This window comes from Halichoerus grypus, chromosome 3 (genome assembly GCF_964656455.1).
Source record: "Halichoerus grypus chromosome 3, mHalGry1.hap1.1, whole genome shotgun sequence".
In the NCBI taxonomy this organism is placed as follows: domain Eukaryota; kingdom Metazoa; phylum Chordata; class Mammalia; order Carnivora; family Phocidae; genus Halichoerus; species Halichoerus grypus.
The window spans coordinates 77,697,123-77,724,616 of record NC_135714.1 but is presented as its reverse complement, the minus strand read 5'-3'; the positions used below and the strand labels follow the sequence as shown (position 1 = coordinate 77,724,616).

General features: G+C 38.5%; 1 protein-coding gene across 2 annotated transcripts in view; it reads left to right on the top strand.

Moving 5' to 3' along the window:
- Positions 1–27,494, top strand: part of UNC5C (unc-5 netrin receptor C) — a 351,172-nt gene that overhangs the window by 211,821 nt on the left and 111,857 nt on the right. For both annotated transcript variants that reach the window (XM_078068990.1, XM_078068989.1), the window contains exon 3: positions 18,092–18,235. In XM_078068990.1, coding sequence (XP_077925116.1) covers positions 18,092–18,235 — 144 coding nt within the window. The remainder of the gene's footprint in view (positions 1–18,091; positions 18,236–27,494) is intronic.

The window sequence follows — 27,494 nt, the reverse complement described above, 5'->3', positions numbered from 1 at the left end:
TTTGGTTAAAAAATGCCACAATTGATGAAGGAGCTAATGCTAAGACATGAGGGGAGAGGGCTTTCCTCACCATGAACCCTTTGGTCTTCTCTCCCAAATATCATCTATCTTGAGTCATCCCTTAGGTAGGCATTCTCAGAGCCATCTTGGGGATGCCTGTTGAAATACCCACTCTTTCCAGTTCCTCTGAAAAGCACTGTTTGGAGATATAAAATCAGCATGTATAACATGAAAGCTACAGTTAGCAAAATATCAGGGTCTGGCAAAAAAAGCAAGCACAGCACGGAGGAAATATAATATCTAGTAATGAAAAACAATTCATGTTAGGAAGGTCTTGGGCTCATTCCTAATTGCATCAAGGGTTTAACCTGATTTTAAAAATCTGTTTGGGGAGAAATCTCCAAGACCATGAAGGCAAGAGCAACAAGGAACGATGAGGAGGCTAGCTGTCAACCCGGGCTGCATCTGACAATCTCCAGGGGGGATTTTTGAAAACACCTATGTCCTGGCCCCACCCCAGAGAGAATGATTTAATTGGGAGACACTGCTGGGAAGCACAGCAGAGAGGGGGGACAGAGACAGACATTCTATTCAAAAACCATGCCCCAGATACTTCTCGGTGCTGTAAGTAGAGACACAACTAAGACTGATGTACTTAAAGAGATCACAGTCTGAATGGGGCAAAAGAGATGAGGGAAAAGAGAGAGAATAAAGAGTATGCTTTACCATTTGCTCCAGTTCTCCTCTCATCATGAGAATAAATTCATGAAACCCCTTGATAGTCGCGTAGTATAGAGTTACACGGTAGAGAGCCCCTGCTTTCTGCAATTTCCTTTCGCCTGTCTCTGCCTATTAAACTTCTCAGACTGAGGGATAGCAGCCTCCTGAGGGAAGAGGGGGGGAACTCTAGGGCTTGAGTGAATTAAAATTTAGCTGGAAAAACCCAGGGGAATGTTCTGTGCAAGGCAATTCCAGGAATGGCAGGGAATGAATGACATGCCTCTTTTTATAGCTACAGTCTTGATGACCCTAGACAATGATGCCCTCTGTATGAAATGACGGTAGTGACTAAAAGGCTGCCTCCCCACACCCATTCCATGGGGCACTTGTGAAACCAGGAAAACACTGCCTGGCAGACAGCCTTTCCTCACCTTTTTGCTCTGTCAGATTCTTGAGTGCACTCCTTGAATGTAGACAGTAAATGCCCTTAGTCACTATATTAGTTTCCTAGGGCTGCCACAATAAATTATCACAAACTTTGGGATTGAAAACAACAGAAATTTATTCTCTCAGAGTTTCGAGGAGGCTGGAAATCTGAAATGCAGCAGAGCAGCGCCCCCTCTGGGCACTGCAGAGGAAGGTCTGTTCCTAGTCTCTTCCCACTTCTGGTGGCTGCCCTGCATTCCCGGGCTTGTGGCTGCATCACTCCAAACTCTGCCTCCTTCCTCACATCATCTTCCATTCCGTGTCTGTCTTCTCTGTGTGTCTATAGAATTGGGGCCCTCCTGGGGTAATTCGGGATCTCAAGATCCTTAATTTAATTGCATCTGCAGAGACTCTTAGCCAAGTAAGGGAACATTCCCCTTTGCTAGGGATTCAGATGTGGGTATAGGTTTTGGGGGGACAACAGTTCAAAAGCACAAAACCTTAACAGACATCTCACCAAGAATTGCAATAAGAATATGTTTAGTTTTTTTTTTTTTTTTTTTTTTTTTTACCGCATGGTGCAGCCATCACACTCCTTGATATTTACCCAGAAAGTTGAAAACTTATTCTCACACAAAAGCACAGATGTTTACAGCAGTTTTATTCATAATTGCCCACATTTGGAAACAACCAAGATGTCCTTCAGTGGGTGAATGGATAAGTAAACTGTGATACATCCAGACAATGGAATATTACTCAGTGCTTTAAAGAAATGAGCTCTCACGTCATGAAAAGATAAGGAGGAAACTTAAATGCATATTACTAAGTGAAAAAAGCCAATCTGAAAGGCTACCTACTGTATGATTCCAGCTATATAACATCCTGGAAAAGGCAAAACTCTGGAGATGTTAAAAAGATCAGTGGTTGCCAAGAGGGAGAGAGGGGTGAATAGGTAGAGCAAAGAGAATTTTTAGGTTAGTGAAACTGCCCTGCATGACACTATAAAGGTGGATATGTCGTTACATTTGTCCAAATCCATAGAATGTACAATATCAAGAGCAAACCTGAACGTAAACTATGGATTTAGGGTGATAATAATGTGTCAGTGGAGGCTCATCAGTTATAAAACAAAATGTACCACTCTGGCAGGGGTTGTTAATAGTAAGGGAGGCTCTCCTTGTGCGGAAGCAGAATGTATAGGGGAAATCTGTACCTTTTGTATCCGCTCACTTTTGCTGGGAACCTCACAGTGCTCTAAAAATAGCTGATTAAATACCATGAAGAAAAAATGTGTCGTGATGACGGAGACAGCCAGTAAGGGTGATGGGAGCCAAAATTGACGGCATTTACCTGGCTGTTTTCCTTCATTTGGCCAGTATTTCTGAGTTAACTATAAATGTAACAGGCAACAAAAGCATTCCCTGGTTGTTCTTTACTGGCTCTCTGCAGCCTCCCCCAATCTGTTGTGTAGTACTGTGGGCCAGATACAGGAAAAGCACTGCACAGCGAGGCTCCTGCTTATCGCTCATTTTCCTCGGGCTGGTAGCATCCTTCCAAGCCCTACCCTACAACAGTCTCCTTGTCTCACGGAGACCTGGACATTCTCATAGCCACGTTTCTCATGAAAATTTTTGCCCCGCACATTTGCCAAAACCAAACGAAAACAGCCAATACAATCAAAAGAGTTGCACTTGATAATTCCCTCTGTGCATCTGCACGTGTGCGTGCGTGCACACGTGCGCACACGCACACACACACACAACACTTTTGCTTGGCCTAGCAACACAATGGGAATGTAAACACGTTGTTAATGCAGTTGCTCTCAGTTGGCTTCCCAGATGGCTTAAGTTCAATAGATTTTTTCCCCCTGATTTCCTCAGCTTTCCTAGCAAGTGCTAAACAGCCATTATGCCTTTTCCTGCACATTGAGATTCATCTGCAGCTACTAAACTGCCTCCAAAGTGCTTCAATTTTGCATGAGTGCTAAGCTGGGGACTGGGAGACATTACCCAGTGCTGAAGGCCCAGATCACTAGAAAGAGCATGTAAATCCTCTGAACCAGAAATAAAAAGTGCAGAGATTTCCTTTGTAAAGTCCCAACTGCAGCTTTGTGTAAAACATGAACCTTTGGCAAGATTTTATGTGGTCCCTTTTTCCTTCTAAATTTTATTTTTGATTTTTTTTCTTTTGCATATGTGTTCTATTTTTTTAAAAAGCAGAGAGAATTATTTCATAGTCAGGAACGTGTGAAATAATACCCATAAGCTATCATTATTTCTCTTCTTAGGACACCGGATCCCTCTTCACTTTTAATAGGGAAGGTACTTCAAAGTATTGCTAAAGGATCACCCACGTAAAAACAAATTTGAAACCTGCTGAGTAGTAAGAAGCTTTGAGAAGGGACGGGTTGACATTTATAAGATATGGGCAAGGGACATAAATCTATATTATTTAAGTCAGTATAGATGTAGGATGTGTACAGATATTGGATTATGGAGAGAGCTTGGGGTGGAATCTAAAGGGGACTGTGAAAATCATAAATGAGAACGAAGTGACTGTATTCTTCTCATTTTTCAATAGATGCTTCCCCGTACATTGTTACCTAAAAGTCTTGTTTGTGTTTTTCAAGGTGGACATATTTTTATCTGTACTTGATCTGTGTTTCCATCTCTGCTGTCCTCCCAGTCTGCCTGTCAGACCGCCCTCCCGTAAATTGAAAGCGTGCCCGTGGTCAGCTGGAGCGGTTCCTTCGAGGGGGCGGCACGGTCGGGCTGGCATTGTGAGCGTCCTGCAGCTCTGCACGCTGTGGGGCTGGGCCCACGCCCCAAGCCCATGGAGATGTGACAAAAAGCACTTATGATGAAAAGGTTGACTCCCTATCCTCATTTGGTATTTCCTTTGCAGTGGAATTTTTTGAAGTTATAACAGTTTTTTTTTTTTTTTTGGTCTGTAGTGTATCCACTCAGTAAGAATAAGCCAGGCTCCTTTGACATGATTGCCCTATAATCATTTCTCCTTTTCCATATATTTGTGTAATAGGTCAGGCTATCTTTTTGCTCAGGATTCTGAGAGTAAAAATGTACATTTATGATCAGATACAGCAGTTCATTATTTATCTCCAAACACATTTTCAAGGACGTTTATTAACCACTGATTTATTCAACACTGAATATGCAAGTGGGATCTGACAGAAATGTGACTAAATGGGCTTATAATAGAGTATGAAGTAAATGCATTCCAACTTGTAGGTAAAAAGAAAACACTAGATGAATGATATGCATATAAACATGCAACAGTGAATTTAGGTGCATATGTATACTGCCTATATAACATATACATTTTATGCGGAAACCCAGTTTTGTTTGTCAGCATGTTGTATGTATCTTTCAGAGGGGTTAGTCCTACCCATTAATTTCCCTTTACTAAAAACATGGCTAATCATGAAAATGTCATCATCTTTATTAGCGTATCATCGCAAAATATTATTTACTGCAATTCCACACCTCATGACACTGAACTGTACATATTAAATAGCTAGCTTTCCTGTTTTCTCATAGAGATTGTTTATCCAGTAGAGTATGTATCCTTTGAAGGAAACACATTTGTAAAAGAAGGGAAGGAGAACAAAACTTTGCCTGGAGATATGAAAAGAAACATGATTGAAGCTCTTTGTTCAGGTGGTGGTATTATATAGTTACATAAATATCTCTCTCAGTGAATTGGAGCTCATGGTAGGAAACAATCATTTTTTCTTCTTTCTTTTTCTTTGTGATGCTAGTAGGAATGGACATGAATACGTTGCAAGTTACACACAGTATTCAGAATCAGGTGCCACTGTTCTGTTGTTAAAGATTAAGTTTTTCTAGCTCTTATGAAAACACCAAAATAAGATTGCCTGTAAATAAATGATACTGGTAATTAAACATTATAACCTAGTGTTTCACATCAATTTGTTTGTTCAACATTTATGTTAGAAGTGATACTTTGAAAAAGATTGCAAGCATACCATTCTGAAAATGAGATTTTTGTTATATAATAAGCAAATTGCTCTGTGTTATAGCATTTTGAGGATAATATTAAAATCACACGTTCAGATATTTGAAAACTCTCAGAATTAATAGAAATTCTCTGTGTATCTAACAAGATGTTGCCAAATAAAAAATGTTTTTAATAATTTGAAGCTGGGCGCCTGGGTGGCTCAGATGGTTAAGCGTCTGCCTTCGGCTCAGGTCATGATCCCAGGGTCCTGGGATCGAGTCCCGCATCAGGCTCCTTGCTCAGCAGGGAGCCTGCTTCTCCCTCTCCCTCTGCCTCTCCCTCTGCTTGTTCTCTCTCTGTCTCTCTCGCAAATGAATAAATAAAAAAAAAAAAAATCTTTAATAAAAAAAAAAAAGAAGAAGAATTTGAAGCTAAGCACTGAATCATAGTTAAAAAAAAACAAAACAACAAAGCTTTGTGGGATTAATAAGTATTTTTGTCATCCATATATCCAATAGTCATTTAGAAAAACCCACTATGTGCCAAGCATATTATTCATAGTCTATATCATTTAAGTGTGCATTATGCTAAGCCTCAGTAACAGACCCCACCAAAGATAGAATAACCCAAAAGTGATACAATGATACATCTATTTACATACCAGTTCCAGGAAGGTGCCCTTGGTTGTAGGGCAGCTCTGTTCCCATTGGTCAGGTATGGACCCAGACTCCTTTCATCCTGTGGTTCTGTCATCCTCTCTGGCCTCATCCTCTTCTGCACCCAGCCAGCAGAGTGGGAAAGACAGCGAGGAGGAGACCCACAATCTTCTTCACCAGCTTGGCCAAGAAAAGGTACAAGGATCTTCCACTCCCATTCTATTGACTAGAATTGCTTTTGTGGCCACTTCTAAGACAAAGAAACCTAGAAAATGTGGTCGGATTGTCTTCCCAAAAAGAGGTAAGGAGCTGGCAGTCCTTGCCCCTCAGTCTGTCCCTAAGAGTACTTTCTCTTAAAGATTTCTTTTGACCTCACAGCAGTCCTGTGAAGTACACTGGAAAAGGGCTATCTATTTTTACTGATTTAAAGTTTAAGAAAATGAGAAATGCAATGCCCTACCCAAAGTTACTCCTGACAATAGCCACGTCAGGACCCAAAATCAGGTTTTCTTCCTTTTGTTCTCATAGTCTAATTTGTCTACATTTCACTCCCTCTGTCAGTGAAGACTTTCATACCACAGAAAACAAATTTATTTAAATTTCATTTGACTTGGTAATTCTTAATATTTGTGTCATTGTGATTTCCTAAAAATTCAATGCCTTGTTTTGCCTATTGAAGTAGCTTTATCAACTATAATTTATAATACTCCTCCAGTTCTCCTGTCCTTTCTGGGCATAGGGGAGCGCTACAAGTCCTGGTGTCCTTATGGTTCAGCAGGCCCAGGTGATTACTTCTAGCCAATGAGCTGTGAGTGAAAGTTATGTTGCCGCAGCTGAGCCAAGGCTTAAGAGCAGGTGTGGGTCCTCTGTGCTCCCTTCTCCTGGCTCAATAGCCATGGTTGGCGGGGGGGGGCTATAGATTCAACACAGATGCAGGCTGGATCACTAAGAGAGTTCATGTAGGACAGCTGTCCTGGAGACTGTTGTGATGGAAAAATAGACTTTTATTTTGTAAAGCCTCTGAAACAAGGGGAGTTATTTAGGACACAGCATAGCATAAACTATTCTAGCTTCTGAAATCTCGTTCATTAGCTCATAGTAAGGATTTACTCTGCAAAGAGCTTTACATATATCATCTCATTTAATCCTTAAAAGAACCCATTGGATTAGGAATTTTAATTCCCATTGTCCTGTTGAGGAAAATGACATTTAGTGAGGTAAAGGAATTTTACCAAGGTAAATATACCTAGTCACTGAAAAAAACAGAATTCAAACCAGATCTTTCCCTAAAGATTATACCCTCTGTTAAGTTAATTGCCAAGGATCATTAAAAATAAGGTTTTATTATCAAATTTGTATCAGTATTGCCTTCTGGAATTCTACCTATAGTTTTAGGTTTATTAAAAACTGAATATAGTAACTTGGAATCAACAGAAGAGCAAAGAAACATACTCTGTATGAAAAAAAGAAAAAAATTTACCTGCATTATACTTGGTTTCATTGTTTTTATTAAATCATCTCTCCCTTTGGAATGATAATAGAATGATTTGAGCAAGGATCTCAGAATATATTGAAATACTTTGAAAATATCAGAACACAATAGTTATTTTTCAGTCTCTATATAAAGTTAAAATTGAAAATTGGTATCTTAGCAGCAGTTTAAATACATACTCCTGACTTGAAAATATGAAATGCTAATATTTTTCATTTCTACTTGGAATTTCACAAGTTAAATTTTCCTTCTTGTTGTAAATTAATGAGTCATTCTTGCACATTAGAGTTCCTTTAAAAGACAAAGAAAAAATACTTTCATTGGTACTTGAGCTGTGTTTATTCAGCTATTATAAACAATTTTGAAGAATCTAAAAAACATTATGATAACTCAGCACCCCCCCCCCCACCCCATTCTTAGTGTGAATGCCAAGCAGGTTCAAAGTTTGTCAAAGTTGTGTTTGATGGTGACTTTCTGGCTAGGGAAGGAGGTACAACTTCCATGATGACTAAAAGTTCCTTTCCTCTAAAATGCATTTGGATATGACCACATATCTTTTAAATAAGTATTAAGAGTGTCCTAGGGAAAATATTCTTTCATTAATTCAATAAATATTCATTGTAATGCCACAGCAGCAGCATGTAACAGGCACAAATCTCTACCCTGATAGAGCTCACATTCTGGTTGGTAAGTGAAGAAAGACCCTAGAAGACATGATTATGCTCATCAATTTTAAATCTTCATTAAAATGTGGAAATTTGCTTATTTAGCCCCAAATTAGTTAGAGCTAACCTACTTAGAAATTTCCATTCAGTTGCTTAATGTCCCTGTCTCACCTGTATAATGGAATATGGATATAAGGAATTCCTAATAGATGAGCTATGCAAGCATTTTGGTTGCCAAAAATAGTAGACTCTTCCACTCATCTTGTCAGGGTAACTTCACTTTATCTACACTTTAATATAATGAGAATCCTAGAGGATTGGTAAAATCCTGGGTTAATTGGCTGAAGGACAAGAAACTTAAAGGTCAATCACTAAAACTCATTCCTGCTGTTCAAACTCCATATCATAGCCAGATCTGCATTGCCCTGAATGATTGATGTCCCCACCCAGACCTGACTTTCCCCAACTCTGCTGAAAAGTTCCAAAACTAGCCATGTCTTTCTCATCTGGGTGTGTGCCTAATATAATTTCCAATCATGGTGCTCCTTCCCTGTCCTGAATCTATATTAGTAACTCCAGTGGTAATTTTGTGAATAGTGTATAGTTGTATTCTCAAAATAACTGTTATTATTATACAGTATATATATATATATATATTTTTAATTTAATAGATTTCAGGTACCTTTGGAACTATTATTCCATTTCTTTCCTCACAAGCCAACAAGACAAAAAAGTTCTTATCTTTATTTTGTAACTTGAGAAACCAAGACTTGGTGAATTTAGGACTTTCCAAAAGTCAGTAAATACAGGACAAGAATTTATTTTCTTATCTAAGGAAATCAGTAGGTTGTTGTGTATTACGTGGATATTTGTCTAATCTCCCAGTTGTAACAATAATTGCCCTGGATAAGTTAATTTTTTTTAAATGAGCCTTTCTAGTTTGGTTGAAAAGTTTCCTTAAGAATATGAAATATATTGCTTTTAAGACAAGCAAGTAGCTGTCCCCAGTATACTGCGTAAGAACTGTTAGAAGTGGCAGTCTCTTGGGGCGCCTGGGTGGCTCAGTCGTTAAGTGTCTGCCTTTGGCTCAGGTCATGATCTCAGGGTCCTGGGATCGAGCCCCGCATCGAGCCCCGCATCGGGCTCCCTGCTCAGCGGAGAGCCTGCTTCTCCCTCTCCTACTCCCTCTGCTTGTGTTCCCTCTCTCGCTGTGTTTCTCTCTGTCAAATAAATAAATAAAATCTTTAAAAAAAAAAAAAAAAAAAAGAAGTGGCAGTCTCTCCAGAGGTGATTGCTCTTAATGTTTGTTTCTAAATCATATGAGATAGGTACAAGATGAAAGCCCAGCAGGATGAGTAATTATTATTTTGGGTATATGTTCTGGTTTCCACCATCAGACAGTGTTTTCAGAGGTTCACCAAGAATATTGCTCTTAAGGTTAATGACTTGATGTAAGATCACAGATCTGAGAACAGCTTTTGTAATAATGATTAAAATTAAAATTATTAAAATTCCATTAAAAGAAATCAGATTAGTCTTATTTACTAGTTGAGAAAGATTAATTTTCCTAAAGCATCTGTCATTAAAAAAAAAAACATCATTTTACCAATTTACCATTTTTACAGGGTCCCCACTCCGCAGAACAAACTTCTCCAGCTGCCATTCGAGGCTCTCTATGAGTCTCTCTTCTATCTAATTCCATGGTCTTTTTCTCTACTCCATTCATGTAAACTATTCTCCCCTGTAGTGCTCCATGCTTTTTCATCTCTGCCCTTTGGCTTTGTGCTATTCTATCCTCCTGAAGTGTCTTTGATTCCGCTCTAAGTCTTTAAACCCAAACCATGCTTCAGCATCAAACTCAGATATTCCATTTCCCCAGGTTTACCCTGATCTCTCCACTGAAGCTGTTTCATGATAGCTTTCTTTATGGGGTTTTCAGAATTTTCCAAACAGTAGATTACTTTTATTCAATAAACCAACAGATGGAAAATGCTAAACAAAATCACGTTGAAAGACTTAATCAGATGGGGCTCTGTCTTTATGTTGACTGTAGGGTTATATGTTTTAATAAATTTGGGGGAAATAGTGGCCATCCAAATTAAACATACTTTTTTATGGCAGAACTTCTGACCAAAGCCTTCAATACACTGATTAGCATTCTGAGTTTCTAAGAGGAAGGTGTATTAAACAGAAATCCCCAAACTTACTTGACCAAAGAACACCTTTTTAAAAAAAATATTTATTTATTTGACAGAGAGAGCGAGAGCATGGAGCATGAGAGGGGTGGGAGGAGCAGAAGGAGAGGGAGAAGCAGCCTCCTCACAGAGCAGGGAGCCAGACTCGGGGCTCAATCCCTAGACCCCGGGATCATGACCTGAGCCGAAGGCAGACTCTTATCTGACTGAGCCACCCAGGTGCCCCAAGAACAGTTTTTTGAGACACAGTTTGAAGAATACTGGTATAGTGAAAGGAACAGGAACATTGGATTCAGATAATATGGCTCTAAATCCTGATTTCGCTAATCATTGGCTGCATGAAAAATTGTTTAAATTCTGACCTCTGCTGTTTACCTACATTATAGATTATAGATATAAAAATACCCATTCCCAAGGATTATTATGCAGATGAACTGAGACATAGTAGATGCTCAATCAATTCTAGTTACTTTTACTCTTCTGAGTTACAATTCAATTTACTTATATCTGAAATGTACACTACTTGGTATGATAGCTATATGTATAAACCATTCATTCATTTAACATACATTAACTGAACAAATACATGTGCCAGTTACTGTATTGACGCATACACAATGCATATGACAGAGTCACTTTACTCAGTAAACTCCTATTTGTTTTAGTGTGTTTAGTGTTAGACGGTAAACTTCTAAAGAAAGGATCCATAAGCAGTCCATCTCCATGGCTACCTTGGAACTAGCCATGTCTTTCTCATCTGGGTGTGTCGAAATAAGTGCTCAAGAACTATCTCCACCATGAATTGTGAAAGACAATCCTTTACCACTGTGTCCCCAGCCCACAGAACAGTGCATGGCACATGGCACATGGCACATGGCTGAGTCTCTCTAAATACCTATTAAATGAGTGACTGGTAGAGTAATAATAAGGGTAGAGCAATAATAAGGTCTGTAATTCACAAGTTCATGGTTAAGTCGACCTCCAAGAATAGAATATTCCCCCCACCCTTATGGACAGGATTTTTTTTTTAATTTTGTTAAAATTACTTCTATTGAAATTACCAATGTATTGCATGAAATAAAAACAGAAAGTAATGCATGTAGTTATGATTTAGATAATATTAAGAATTAAGAACCATGAGAGACTATAGACTCTGAGAAACAAACTGAGGGTTCTAGAGGGGAGGGGGGTGGGGGGATGGGTTAGCCCGGTGATGGGTATTAAAGAGGGCACGTACTGAATGGAGCACTGGGTGTTATACGAAAACAATGAATCATGGAACACTACATCAAAAACTAATGATGTAATGTATGGTGATTAACATAACATAATAAAAAAAGGAATTATACTTTAAAGAAAAATGTTAGAATATATCTTCAAATATGTATGTAATAAGTTTGATGTTTTATGAAAAATATTTAGATGAGAAATGTATTTGCTATGTCGATGGAATGTGCTTTGTGACCTTCCAAATTAAATTACCATCACATTTTTACAAAGTCACTTCTTTATATTCCAAAGAACATTGACACACAAGGCAGAAGTTAAATACAAAAAGATTTTAGCTCCCATTTTGGTCTCAGAAAGACTTCGTGGAACAGACATTCATTCAACAGGTTTTTCATCACCAAAGTTTAGAATGGGAATTAAATGATGGGCCACAACTGGTAGAATTAATCCACTAACTCATTACCACTCTCTGTGTAAGAAAGAGCATTTTGCATACCTTCTACTCCGATTATCATTAATACTTGCAGCTCTAAGTTTGGTGATGGTTGGAAAGTCAAATCAAAAATAGGAGGACTGGTTCTCCTGTAACATCTAAAACCTGACACTTCTGCAAAGGAAAGGGGAAGCAGTGTTACTGTTGTCAGAGGATCATTCATCACTATTTTAATATCATTTTGCACTTAACATTTCAAGTTTTAAGGGGGAAAAACTGCCTTTATCTGTGGTTGTCATATAGCTTTCTAAAAGCACTCTTAAGTCTCCCCACTCCAGATACACAATCCAATAAATATTTTCTTCTCAGTTCTAGACAAAACAAAAACATAGCAAAACAAAACACAGATCCTCATTGGACATGGAATGCCAAACAGAACCAAGTAACTAGAAATTATCATGTAAAAAAGGAAATCAGGGCAATGACCCAGGTATGAAATGTTTCCAAGCAACTCCCTTGAACCAGTCAGTCCCAGCCGTGTTATTCTTTGACTTTTAGGTAAATTCATCTTGACCACAAAGATAAAAAATGTAATTAACAAAATTATAATAAATCTAATATTCCAGTAAATTGTAATTTTCAATTATACAAAGTAATTTTACTTAATTAGATGGCCTGTTTATATTTTAAATATTATATTAAAAATCCAAGGAAAGCATTTCAGAGAAAAGTTGGTAAATTATGTGATTACAGTGTCTTCTTTTCCTGATGTAGTTTAAAGATTGTCAGATGACTTCATGTAACATAAAACCATGTCTTGATTGTAAAGTTCTGCCTTTCAGGTTACCACATTTTGATTATTTTAGTGAGGAGCTGAAATAATTGTCAGGTTTTTTTTTATTTTTTATTTTTTTGGCATGACATCCTTTTAAATAATGCTGCTATTTTGCGTGATTTAACTTATATTAAGACATCTAGAACTGATATGTAGCATATTTTAGATCATATTAATGAAAACTAATAGGATTAAGCTCTGGAAGAAAGCATGAAAAAGAGACCAGCTAATTCAATAAAGTGTTGTGATATATCCCAGATCATCCCTACCTGCAGCTTCATACATTGCCCACCAACCTCTGTCCTGTGAATGTACTATAATGAGATTTGGTCGAGTGACCTCTGCAGATCTTCTCCCAATAGGGCGAGTGTTGGAGGGAGCCGAATTGGTAGGTCTACACAACATGATGTCTCAAACCTTCCCTTTGCCTTATGAAAGATACAGTCGTTAAGAAGAAGTACAACTCAGGCATACATAACACCTACGTCTAATGTGGGCTTAGGATGCTGTTTAGTGAAACGTACATGGGGTATCAGAAGGCGAGGATTTGATGACCACATGTTAAAAAATCTTCTGAGATGATGCACGATTTTGGAGTATCACCTAATAAACGAGATAAATGATCACAGTGCTGGAGGCGATATTTTGTCCATCTTTACATTTCTGGAACTTAACGTAATTTTTGACATTAGTGGACCCTTAATGTTTGTTGACGGTACTACAGATTATATTTCTCAGGGAATGTAGATACTGCTTTAAATAATTATTCAACAGTATTCACCATGTATTTGTGATCATTTTATAATAACCTCTAGGAAAACACTATTTGTGGTGCCTGAACACTATTATAAAATTAAAATTTTGCTCAAGATAAGGAATAAATGTCATTTTACCAGATATTATTGCCATATGCATGTATAGCCTTAAAAAGATCCAATCAGAGGGTTGCATTTGCATCTGGATTTCTAAAATCATTTGAAACTCCCTATTAGCAAGTGCATATTCATATTCATTATAAGACTTCTTGATATAGCATGCTAATTACTTGCCTGCACTCTGGCTCCCAAACCACAATGAATCCTATTATAAAAGCAGATCACTGCAAACTTCAAACAGCACGCGTCCTGGAGATGCCTCTATTAAAGGAAGAATGCTGATGGAAAATCTTTGATCTTATCAGACGTGATGGAAAATATACATTTGTATTTGAGTAAATCTGTAGAACGAAGCATTTCCCCCCACCCTTAAGTAACCTGAAACCAATTTCAAGTTCCCAAATGCTCTTCAAAGCAGCCCGCCTTGGAAGTAATGCTGATGGCATTACAAATTTCAAGGCAGCTTGCTTTTTCCATCACAGGACTTCAAGCAGATTTAAAATTTTACTTTCAAAGAGAAAGGATATTACCTACTTTTACCCAAACCACTAGCCTCTGGTTTGATGAGCGGAGTGTCATAGGTAATGAACTTACCTAGGGTAATGAATAGAGGGTATATAACAAAGTATCTCAGAGCTTGACTAACGCAGCTGATTGTAGGGCATTCTAAGCCTTAAGTGTTGAGAGACTTCCTGCTTCAGTTCTTTCTTGTTCTAGTGCTGTTGACCAAAAGTTGGAATGTAAACTTGGGACCCAACTAATCAATCCATCTCCTCCTGAATGGGGCGTCTATGAAGCTAAAGACAAAAATCGGTGTGTGCTTGACTCCTGCACCCACAGAGAGCCTGAGCCGCACAATTCAGAATATTCATACTGTGAATAAACCCTGTAGCAGGAGGGTCTGTCTGTGGCTTCTTAAAAAGCCTCAGATTTGCGGTCAGTAGAAACATCCATGAGCCTATTTGGGCTGAAGGATACAGTGGCTCTAGTGAAGTTACCCTAGCATTTAATTAGGTTTCCTGTAATTGCTTTAAGTAAAAAGGTGGGGAGGGGCAGGCGGGGGATGAGGAATGGAACCTGAAGTTATCATCTTGGGACACAAAATATTTGTGTGTGGTTTTAATATCCTGAGCCCATTTGTTGCTGCCCTGCATTTTGGAAAAAGCCATTATAGTTCTGAGGAAATACACACTGCAGGTTTATCAGCCCTTTGGTGACTATAAATTTATTGCAACAACTTTTAAAGGAAGAGTTTTGTTTCCAGGAACTGAATTTCTGCATGAAGAGAGGAGGTATAAACAAGTAAAACAGGCAAAAGTATGAAATACCGGAGAGTGGAATAAAAAGAAAGGTGGGAGTCGAGGGGGAAAGCTGTGCTCCATCTTTCTGTGAACGTCTAGATATCAGAAAATGAGAATCATTACAGTAGGACAGGAAAGTGAGAGGACCAAAGCAGGGATTAGGAAAGGGGAAAGGAAGTAGTGTTTTTTGTTAATAAGTTGGGATTTCTGCTGTGGAGATTGTCTTATTATTTGGACATTGACTAAAATAATACACTAATCTTTTCATAGAGGGGTGAGGGATTTAGATGCGCCAGTGACTTAAAATTATTTTTATTTTTTTTAAAGATTTTATTTATTTATTTGAGAGAGACAGAGCATGAGTCGGGGGAAGAGCAGAGGGAGAGGGAGAAGCAGACTCCCCGCTAAGCAGGGAGCCCGACGTGGGGCTGGATCCCAGGAATCCAGGATCATGACCTGAGCTGAAGGCAGACACTTAACCAACTGAGCCACCCAGGCAGCCCTTGAAAATTATTTTTAAATGGTCACTGTATAAGCATAAAAGCCTTGCTAATTTTCAAGACTTTAAAATCACTTTAAATATATTTAATAAACTTTTGACCATAGAGTTGCCCCATCAGGATCTTGCCCTGCCTTGGGCTTATAAAATCCACTTTCCTGGGCTTCATTTCAGTTCAGGGACCCTTGAGTGGATCTATGTTTCTCTGACTCAAGTCCCATCGATAGAAAATATTGCTTGTTTCCCCAGTGGGACAGCATCTACTTCTATTGGGTGTTCATTAATTTCCCTGAGGGCTTTTACCCATTTGAGCATGTTCTAGGTTTTAGGGTAAGTTTTGGAATACTCTTTTTTAGTGTCTTTAGATGACACCTTCATGTCACCTATACCAAGAAGTCATAGTCAAAGAGTTTAAGAAATCATACCTTCTAGGAACTAAGCTCTATATCTTATACATATCACACACATATATGTGTATATATACACACACACATATATATACACATATACACATATATACATATATACACATATATTACATATATATTAATTCTCATCTGATGATGTCATCTACTTGCTTAAAACACTTTAATGACATCCATGACCTTCAGAAAGAAATTCCAAATCCTAAACATGGTGTGCAACAGGTTCTCAAACCATAGCAAGCATCTAAATTCTTTGAGTGCGAGTTAAACCACAAATCGCTGGGCCCAACTCTCAAAGTTTCTTATTCAATTTGAGTCTGGAGTGGGACTCAAGAGTTTTCACTTCCAACGAGTTCCCACGTGATGCTGATGAAACTGCTCTGAGGCCACACTTTGAGAACCACTGGTCTACAGGACTGTGTATTGACTGATCATTTTCTTGTCTCTAGCTTCATCTCATGCCACTATCTCTGTGTTTGGTGCCCAGCTGTCTTCTGGGTTCCCAATCTCCTCATTCTCTTTCCTGCTTCTTCCCATATGTTCTGTCCCTCTCCCTATATAATTTAACCAACTTAACTCATGTTGAATCCTTCATACTAAGTTGGGTTTACTTGTTATTCACTCTCATTTTCTCTATACTTCTCCTTTGTAGCATTGAACACAATTGTAATCAAAAAAATAAATTGTATAATCTCGGGGCGCCTGGGTGGCTCAGTCGTTAAGCGTCTGCCTTCGGCTCAGGTCATGATCCCAGGGTCCTGAGATCGAGCCCCGCATCGGGCTCCCTGCTCCGCGGGAAGCCTGCTTCTCCCTCTCCCACTCCCCCTGCTTGTGTTCCCTCTCTCGCGCTCTCTCTCTCTCTCTGTCAAATAAATAAATAAAATCTTTAAAAAAAAAAAAAATAAATAAATAAATTGTATAATCTCTAGTTAATATGTACCCCCTTCACAATTATATAAGTTCATTGAGGGTAATGACTGTCCTACTCATCAGAGATTCACAAGTCCCTAGGGCAATATCTTTTCCATAACTGATATGAAATAAATATTTGTTCAAGGAATGAATGAATGAATACATGAATAAAAAGTACAAAGCAATATATTTCATCTTTCTTACTGTGCTTATACTTAACCCTAAGGGTCTCCCTGTTAGTTCTCTCAATAAGCACTTCATTCTGATAGAGTGTGCAGGAAAATTGGCAGTTGCCCACATACATCGTTCAGATGATCCTTCTTGCTCAGTGCAAAGAGGCATATTGCAGAATGACTCTCTGAAATAGATTTTGATATATCAAGATAAATACTCTTAAAATGATAATCCCAGATTCTTAGTTCAATTTGTGTTATGCAGGATTACATAATGCTGTAAAATAAAATCCAAATATTTGTGCATTTTAGCTGGAAGCTACTTTAACAGGATTTTGGTTACATTATAATTATAGAGAAACATTTGGGCTTTCAAAATATTATGCATAAAAAATATTATGCATGAAAACTTTAAAGTCATACATTCTTTGGATAGAATAGCAGGGATTTGTTAACTAAGACTAGTACTTTTTTTTAAAAGAAAACAGTGTGCTCTAATAACTAAAAAACAGCTATAAAAATAACTTAGTTTTAGATAATCACCACATATTTATAAAGTACTAGGTCATATTATAATAAAACCTGATATATGACATGTATATATTTATGATTTATGTACTCATGATTATAGTTTTAGATCATTCTCATTCCTTGTGAAGAGTTAGGAGGATTCAGTTATTGTAAAACTATGTAAAGTGTTGTAAAACTGTATATAGCTGTATGGTACCAGATGATACTATAATAAAATGTGATATATATTTATATACATAAACCAATATATATTTATGATTTATATACTTATGATTATAGTTTTAGGTTATTCTCTGTCATTTCATATGAGGAGTTAGGAAGATTTAATCATTGTAAGGTTATGTATAGCACACGGGTATCTTACCCATGACCTGTATAGTGGGGGTACGATCCTTAGAAGATGTGAAGTTCATGTTCATGTTTGAATATACCGAGGAAGCTAACTCAGCGGAGGGTGAATATTTGTCAGACGCTTTGGGAAAAAGTGTAATTTTGTGCCGTGATAGATCTACTCCACTTTCATCTTCTGATGAAAGCAGAAGATCTGAAATAGCAAATAAGAAAATGAAAAAGTTGGGAGACAAATAATGGGAGCCAGAGGAAGATCACAGGTGGAGAGAGACAATATCTGGGATGTTGATCGATGGCATCAAGATGGATCACTGTGGGGAAATACATGGTATGATGTTTTGTAGTCTGCTAGTACAAGCCTTCTCCTGACTTAAATCTCCCTTTCTCTTGGCAGGTCTCATTGTCCGGGAAGTGAGCATTGAGATTTCACGCCAGCAAGTTGAAGAACTCTTTGGGCCTGAAGATTACTGGTGCCAGTGTGTGGCCTGGAGCTCAGCGGGCACCACGAAGAGCAGGAAGGCCTATGTGCGCATCGCATGTGAGTCACTGTGCACGGACACCCTGGGCTTCAGAACCTAGTGGAATGTGGGGAAATGTAGACTGTCACTGGCTCTAGATTCAAAGAACCCTGGTCAGAACTTCCAGATTTCTGCATTTGAGCTACACTCTCCTCTTAAGTCACCAGAATATTGTTTTTTGTTTCAAGACATGGACAGTTTCTCTTTTGGGATGTGAAAGAATTAGTGATATTTTTAAAAAGATCGTGAATTTTCTTTTTTTTAATCTGGTAAGAATTAGGCTACAGGAAAACCAACTATATATTCCTTTAATGAGTTTATTCTGCCAGTGTGTTAGAACAATGTTGGTTAGTGTTACTATTGGAAATAGGAATTACCCATACAAAGCTTCTCTATTTATTTTTTGGAGCCATTCGAGTGCATCAAAATACACCTCTGTTTTCCAAACTGTGCTAAATTCTGGAGTATTCATGTTTAGGGAGAGGTTAAGAACTGCCTCACAAAAAAGGGTTCCATAATCAAATAAATGTGGGAAATTATTTTTTTTGGACAAAGTTAAATAGGTTTATTCATTGCAAAATTCTCAAATTTTTAAATATGCTAATGCATATTATGCCTAAGATAGAGATGTAGCCTGCAGCTCTTTCGGCAGGCCCCTTTTCTCAATGAGTGCTATTCACATCTGGAACAGCATGAATGCTGCTTTAATCTTTCGTAAGGTTCCATATTGAGATATTTTCTCAAGTCTGAAACTGCTGAAATCCATGTGAATTATGTTATTTGAACTCTTTTGTATGCCTGCATTTTATTAAATTGTAAGGGATGGATGTCAGTATCACCCACCTATCACGCGTCACTGAGTCCCAACAGTCTTGGCTCTGAGGCCTTTCCCAATTCCCTACTCACCTCTTCCCTTCCCTCCTACTTGATCTAGGTCACAGCCGTGACAAACATGTCCCAGTTAGTAGTCCCCAGGGCTCCCGTTGTTTCCCTTTTAGTCCGCCTTCCGTATCACCGCAAATGCAGTCTTCCTGAAACTCCGATCTCCGCACAGATCGCCTCCTGCCCTGCTAAAAAGTTACAGTGGCCTGTGAGATAAAGTAAAGATCCCTTACGGTGCCATATGCCATCATACGAGTCCATTAGAGCTGGCATACAAAGTACCACAGACCGGGTGGCTTAACCAGCAGAAATCTCTTTGCTCAGTTCTGGAAACGGCAAGTCTGAGGTCAAGGTGCCAACAATGTTGGCTCCTTCGAGAGCCTCTCTCCTGGGCCTGTGGATGGTTGATTTCTCCACGTCTTTGCACGTTCTTCCCTCTGTAACTGTGCAGACCCAAATTTCTCTTCCTGTAAAGACACACCAGTCACATTGGATTAAAGCCACCCTAAAGGGCTCATTTTAACTTCGTCACCTCTTTAAAGGCCCTGTCTCCAAATAAAGTCACATTCGGAGGTCCTGATGGTGAGGACTTCAATGTGTGAACAGTTCAGCCCATGACAACCGTGTTTCATGGTTTACATATTCACCTGTGTTTCCAGCTCCAACCACAGAGAATGTTTCCATTTTCATCACACTAGATTAGCAATACTTTGATGTCCGTGCTTTCCAGCTATTGTTCACACTGAAAGGTTTCACCCTTCTCTTATGTCTCTTCGTTATTTGTAAACATTCATTTATTTAACCATATTTAGTAAGCATTTACTCTGTTCTTGGGGCATTTGTAGGAATTGGGTATGGAGCCAAAAACAAACCCAGGTAAAGATCCTTGCCTTCATGGAGTTTATGTTCAGGTGGGCAAGGGCAAACTCGAAATAAAATAAATAATAATCATGACCAGAGCAGATGGTAAGCGCAATGAAGAGAAGTAAAGCAGAAAAAGAGGGTATGTTGTGCTGGGGGAGGGTGGTCAGGGAATTCTTCTGGAAGATGTTGACAGTTGAAGAAACCTGAAGGAGGGGCAGGGGGACTCAGGCAGAGGGATCAGCGAGTACCACAGATACCAAGACGCCTAGGCAGGCATGCGCTGGCCTTCGTAGGCAGATGGCCCGGGACGCTGTAGGTGTAACAGTTTTGGTTCTTAGTTTGAGAAGAGAACTCTGGAATGTTTTCAGCAGAGCAATTCATGATCTGACTTCCGTGTTAGCAGAATCACGACTTGTGTTGAGAATAGATCAAGGGTAGAAGCACAAAGCCCAGTTATGAGGCTGTGTCTGTGAGAGATGTTAGACCTGCATAGATTAGAAGCAGTGAAGGGGGTGCAGCCTGGCTCCTGGATACAGCAGTTCCCCTCATCTGCAGGGGGATACGTTCCAAGACCCCCAGTGGATGCCTGAAACCGCAGATAGTACCAACCCCTATGTATGCAATGTTTTTTCTGTAGGTACCTATGATAAAGTTTAATTTCTAAATTAGGCACAGTAAGAGATTAATAACAGTAATGATAAAATAGAACAATGATAACAATATACTGTAATAAATGTTAGTGCATGTGATCTCTCTCTCAAAAGATCTTACTGTGCTGGACTCGCCCTTCTTCTCCTGCTGATGTGAGGCGATAAAATGCCTGTGTGATGAGGTGAATGACACAGGCATTGTGACATAGCGTCAGCCCACTGGTGGCCTTCTGATGCTAAGTCGGAAGGAGGCTCATCTGCTCCTGGACTGTAGTTGACCGTGGCTGACTGAAACCGCCGAAAGCAAAACGGCAGACAAGGGGGGACTATTGTATATTTAAGGGCGGAGGTAATAGCTTTTGTTGAAAGATTGGCTGTGAGATGTGAGAGAGAGAGAGAAGAAAGAATGATTCAAGAGGCTTGAGCTTTTTGAAGAATTTGTTTCACATGTCCTGAGTGAAGTCATTCCTGTCTCATGGGTCTCCCCATGAGCAGTGTGTCCATTCTCTTCATATAGGGCTTGTCTCAATTGAATTATGTTCACTTGTTGTAACGTCTGTATTTCATGCCAGCAAGTTCTTTGAAATCAATTTTGATTAATTCAGTTTTGCTTAACTTTATATCTTTCGTGCTTAGCACAATGCCTAGAACATCATAGATGTTTAATAAATTTTGTTGAATTAGAACTGTTATAAAAAATTCCCGGTGAAGTTTATTAAAATGCTGTATATTAAACTTTCCTCTCAGAGCATATCTAAAGAGATTTTCTCTTTGTCTTATACGGATTCTCTATGAAATAGACTCTGAGATGGGGACATGCATGCCAGAAACGTAGTGAACAGTACTCTTAGGAATGGTACCTGTGGAGGAACGCAGGCCGTAGGATTGGGCAGATGGAGAAATTGAGCTTCAGGGCAGGTATGACAAAGGATGACCACATAGGGAGCTCTGGAGCTTGAATGGCCCTGTAGAGTTGCCCCACCTTGAGATATAGGGGTGAGTGGGCCTTTGTTCCTCCACATGGACTAGTCAATGGATGTCAGCCCTTGCTTTACTCCCAACCCCTACCAGCTTGTGTGACCTGGGTCAAGTCAGCTCTCCTCAACTGAGGGCAGTTCCACGAGAGAGGCACAGAGCTGTCTCACAGGCAAAACTCCCAAAAAGTGGGGTCAGTCCTGAAAAGGGATCTCAGTGGCAAAACCCTACATTCACTATAATCGTCTACAACAAATCTTGAAGATTTCATTTTATTAATTATGAAGCTAAAAGATATTTTTAAACATTTTAAAAAGAAATAAGAAACTAATTGTTTTGGTCAAATATTTAAATAAATTCAAAGTTAGCTTCTAATTATAATCAAAAGAGGTACAATGATATAAGACTAAACCTTTATCTTTCATTGCTATGTGTTCATTAATATCAATTATAATGAATATTTAAAATCACAAATTTATATTCCATACTAAATTGGCTTGCCTAAAAGCTGAAGTTTAAGGACTGCATAGTTCCAAATGAGGAATCTCTTATTGTGCCAATTCCATATATATATATATATATATACATATATATATGTATATATATAAAATTTCATAACATATGTATGGTGTGTGTATATATATATACACACTATATATGTCCCTATTCTCCACATAAAAATTAAATACATATAAGAACCCCATCTTTATTTGCAATGTATTATATAAACTTTGCTGAACGTAATTTGACATTTTCAAATAATGAGAAAACAAACTCTTTTAGTAAGAGATTAATTTGCCCATAGCACCTTTTTGTCTTCATGCAATAAGACCGAAGAACAGTTTGCCTGTAGGTCCATACTTTACTGAACTCATGTGTGTGTATGGCCAAAGAAGACCATCCAATATGTAAAGATGTAGTCATATAGATTTAGATCATGTTTAAAAAAACAAAAGGTTAAATTTCATTTCTTTTTATTAAGACTGATTTCTACCCAGCAAGTTCTTGCCAGTATTGCATGAAACTTGCAGATTTCCTAGTTTGCCCTGTTTCAAGTGAGCCTGTGGGGCTTTGCCCAGGAATATTTGACAGATGGCCATCACATAAACTGCAGTTAAAGTTTAAATTTGTCTCAGGCAAAGATAACTATGATGCTAAGGTTAAATAAATGCAATTACATCTCACCTAATTAGACTTATACTCACGTGTACGATGGAGGAGCTCATCGCTCTTTCACAAAAAAGCTCTATTTTCAGAAGTTTATAAGGCAGGAATGAATATTGGCTATTTGTTTATTTGCTTACAATATTTCGTTTATTCAAACTATGTAAAATATAAAAATTGGTTTGTGACACAATCAAAGCAGAAGAGAATAAAAGGAACTATGGAAGTTAGAATGTAGCCAGGCACGGGCTGAGAACATGACATGCCTCCTCTAGAATGGCGCACATTTACTACAGGGCCGTGCCAGGGTCCTCCGTGGGTGCCGTGGCTTCCACTGCAGAGCAAGGAGTTGCTTCTGAGAGACCTCGAGTCTATCCCAAGCAGAGCCTTTATGGCAATATGGCTACCAGTTTCATTGGGTTTTCTTCCGGTATCCCTTGTTCAAAAGCCAATGGGAAAATTCTTAGTGTTAAGGTAAGAATATAATTCAGGCAAAATGTTAGCAAACACTGTCATTCTTTGGGCAATGTCTTAGTTTTGATAGGGCTGGTATTTTGATGTTCTGATTGTTGTTGTTGTGGTTGTAGTTGTTCGTGGGGAGGAATACAATGTCAGTAGCATAGTGGAATGGCTAGAGCACAGGTTTTGGAGCCAGGCTGACTTATGTCCAAATCCTAGTCCCATCACTTACTAATATGACCTTGGTCACGTGACTTAACCCCTCTGAGCCTTAGTTTCATCAACCGTGAAATGCAAATGATAGGGTTATTTTAAGATTAAATTGGATAAACTTGTAAAGCATATGGCATAGCGCCAGACACAAAACAAATGCTCAGTGACTGATAATAGGTGTTCATAACAACCGATATTTGTGCATTTTGAAACTTCCCCGTACTCAGTTAACATTTTTTTTTTTTCTGAGTTAACATTAAAAACTAAAAAGTCTCTTCTTATTTTACAACTTCATGTCCCAGGCCTTGGCTCTCAGTCCTAGAGGATGAAATTCTCTGCCAATTCACCTACAATTAGACTGTAATTTTTCCCCCATGCCTGAGGATGAAGGAGCACTCCATATGGTCACCCTTCTCCTACGATTCAGGAGTCAGAGTGAATTTATGTGCACAGAGAATCCATCTTTCTGGGAATGGCGGGATAGTTCCTAAGGATCTTTTTCTTTATTCTGTGTGCAAACCAATAAATCACAAAGGCCACTGGTGACAGATTGGAATATGATAGTTCCTGGGAAGAATGAAGGAGGATCAAGGTGGCCCTCTCTGCTCGTCTCTCATTGCTCACTTGTCCTTTTCCCTGGGATCAGAACCACCTTGTGACCACCTGTGGGTTCGGACTAAGCCTTGTTCACATTTGTGAGTCTGTAGTGTCTCGCATATTATCCAGAATAGCAGTGTCCAGAGACATGTAATTCCAGCCACCTATGTCATTTAGACTTTTCCAGTAGCCAACCTTAAAAAAGTAAAAAGAAACAGGCAAAATTAATTTTAGTAATATATCTTTTAGTCCAGTATATCTCAACTATCATTCCAACAACGTAACCGATATAAACAAGTGTTAATGAAATCCTTTATATTCTTTTTTTGCATGATTATCTTTGAGATCTGATGCGTTTACACTTACAGTACTTGTCCATTAAGACTAGCCACAACTCAGTTGTTCGAAAGCACTGGACAGATGGGCTCTAGAATTAATGATTAGAATGGTGACACTGTTTCAATCACTTTATTTCTCGCCTCACATAGTTACCTTTTATTCTTTTAGTGAAAACACTTAAAATCTACTCTCTTAACAAATTTCAAGTACATAATACAGTGTGATTCACTGTAGTCACCATGCTGCAGAAAAATATCCCCAGAACTTATTCATTTAGTAACTGAAATTTATACCCTTTGACCAACACTTATGTGGATTAGCTCATTCAATCCTTGCAACAATTCTATATGATGGGTGCAATAATCACACTTTTACAGATGGGAAACCTGACAACGAAGGGAGATTAAAAATACTGCCTGAGTTCACATCTGGTGTATGAAGAAGCTCTTGTGACCAGCAAGAGAGTCCGTGCTTTTAACAAATACTCTGGGTACAGACAGGAGAGGAGGTGACAGTGACTTTTATGTCAGGTGGTAGTTTATAAAATTATCTTATTTTCCACAGGCATAATGTTATAAACTCACTATTATTTTGTGCAGAGGTATCAGAAGGCCTCGGGTTCCTGCCTCTCTCCTATTGCTTGGTCTGTTCCAACCTCACCGGCTTCTTTGTTTCCAGAATGCAGTACACTCATTTCAAATACAGGCTATTTGTAATACCTGTTCCTTCCCACCTGGAATATTCTTCCCCAATTCTTAAACGTGGCTCAGGCTCACTTTCTTCTTTCATTCAGATTTCTGCTGAGGTGTCACCTCTTCAGAGGGGTCAACCCTGACCGGTTGACCTAAAGCCCACTGACCCCAACTCTGTCACTCTCTTAATCCCAAACCTGCTTTAGTTTTTCTTGAGAGCATTTCTCTTCATCATTATTTGTTTCCTTTTATGTTGACTGTCTCCACCACCAGAAAATAAGCTTCACAAGATCAGGCACTTTATTTTCTTTATCGTGATGCCCCCAATGCCTAAAAATAGCGCTTTGCACATGGTTGGTGCTAAGTAACTGAAGATATAAATAAATAGAATGAAATTGAATTAAACTGAAAGCATATGATGGGACAAAGTGATGATGTTATTCAATGCCAATGATATGTTCTTTTAGGAAAAATGTTGTATCACCCAAATAATTTAAGGACATCAGGTAGCATAAAGTGATTGCTTCTCTGCCCCCCCCACACACACACTTCAAACCTCCCGTACATTTTTGTACTTATTTTCTTCATAGCACTTATCAACTTCTCACCTACTATGTATTTGCTTATTTATTATGTTCATGGGTTGTAGTCTATCTCCCCCACCCCCTTAGAAAGTGAGATCCACATGGGCAAAGATTTTTGTTTGGTTTATTCACCGATGAATTCAAAATGTCTACAGTGATGCCTGCATAGTGTAGGACCTCAATAAGTCTCTTAAAAGAATTAATTAATTAATAGTTCTGGTGTAGGGCAGTAGTATCCTCAATTACATAGATGTAATCCTGTGAATTATTGTGAGTTATTATATAGAGAGGTCATTGCTCGTGGCCTTGTATGTTTCTTTTCCATTCCCTACATGTCTACAGGGCAGAAAACAAGGTTAAATTATACTAAATTATAATGACTTGACCAAATAATACATTTCTTTAACCAGGTGTTCTGAAAGATTTAGGTTATACCATGACACAGTCTGGTAGCCTAACACCAAATAGCCTGGTAGAGTTCGGCCAGTTTACCAGCACACCAGAGTAAATGGCCTGTTCATTAACATGCATTTCTGAGCTGTGGTTTGATCCCATGTACAACTGTTTAAGCCCCTAATAAGCCAATTATAACTTACAGAGGCCAGATTTTGTATTAGATAAGATTAACTGCACGATTGAGGCTTTTTTAGATAGTAAAACAGAAATCTTTAACCATAAATTTCTTCTTGTTTCATATAAATCTCAACTGTTATATTAAATAGTTCATCATGTGGTTCCTATTTCAAGATTAAAAGCCATAAGACATACCTGATTGCATCAGTCTGTATTTTTCCAAACATATTTTCTATTGTATTTGTACAGAAATTCCCAAGATTCGCAGAGTTCCCACAAATCCATTGACATTTATAGCTCATGTTTATTCTGAGAGGTAGACAACCAGTTGATAGAACACTGTCTCATAAGTTATATTTTGGGAGAAATCAGCTATCTATGTATTATAGGCAGGGCTGGTAACCCACTGGACTAAAATATGTCATTAAAGTAATGTTTTATGCTGTATGAAAAGGGAAGTTTATGGCTAAACTGCTTATTTGCAAAAAAGCTTGTCTGCAATCATTGCATTCATTTCTTTGTACTCTGAGAAAAGAGCCTTAACTTTTTGATATGTCAGGTTCCTCATCCATAAAGTTGGCATGTTTCTTATTATTTATCCCTAAGATATACCTTAAAAAATATTATGATGGCATATAATCATTTTTTTTCTAAAACTAAAGATGCAGTGTGAATATAAAAGAGTGGCTTGTATGGGTTTTTTTCTTCCTTTTCTCTGTAATGGATGTAATTTGCAGTTCTAGCTGTAAAATATTTATTTTTTTAAAAAACCCTTTAGCAAAACTGAATACAAATATGTTTGTCCTATAAATGCCCCAAAGCCAAGAAATAAAGAAGAATGGCTTAAATGTGTTTCCCTTCTGCAGGGACTTTGTTCACTCAGGAGTTCTCTGTTTAAATAACCTCAGTGCCGAGCAGGGAGCCCACTGGACGCAGGCTCGATCCCAGGACCCTGGGATCATGACCTGAGCCAAAGGCAGACGCTTAACGACTGAGCCACCCAGGCGCCCAGAAAGATACTTCTTTTCCTTCTAAAAACACAAGTATTATGACTCTATGTGGCCATAGAACTATTTCATTCACTAGAGTAGCACTTTGAAACTACATTAAAACAATTTTTTTTAAGTTTTAAAAAATGGTCAATGCCTCTCTGTTCATTGAACATGTAAAAAACTAATTGAAAATTTGGAAATCTGAAAATGTGAGTCATAGTAAAGCAACTGTGTTTGCTCAATACAAGGACAGACCCGTGTCAGAAAGTGCAGAAGATGGTCAGAAAGCATGGCG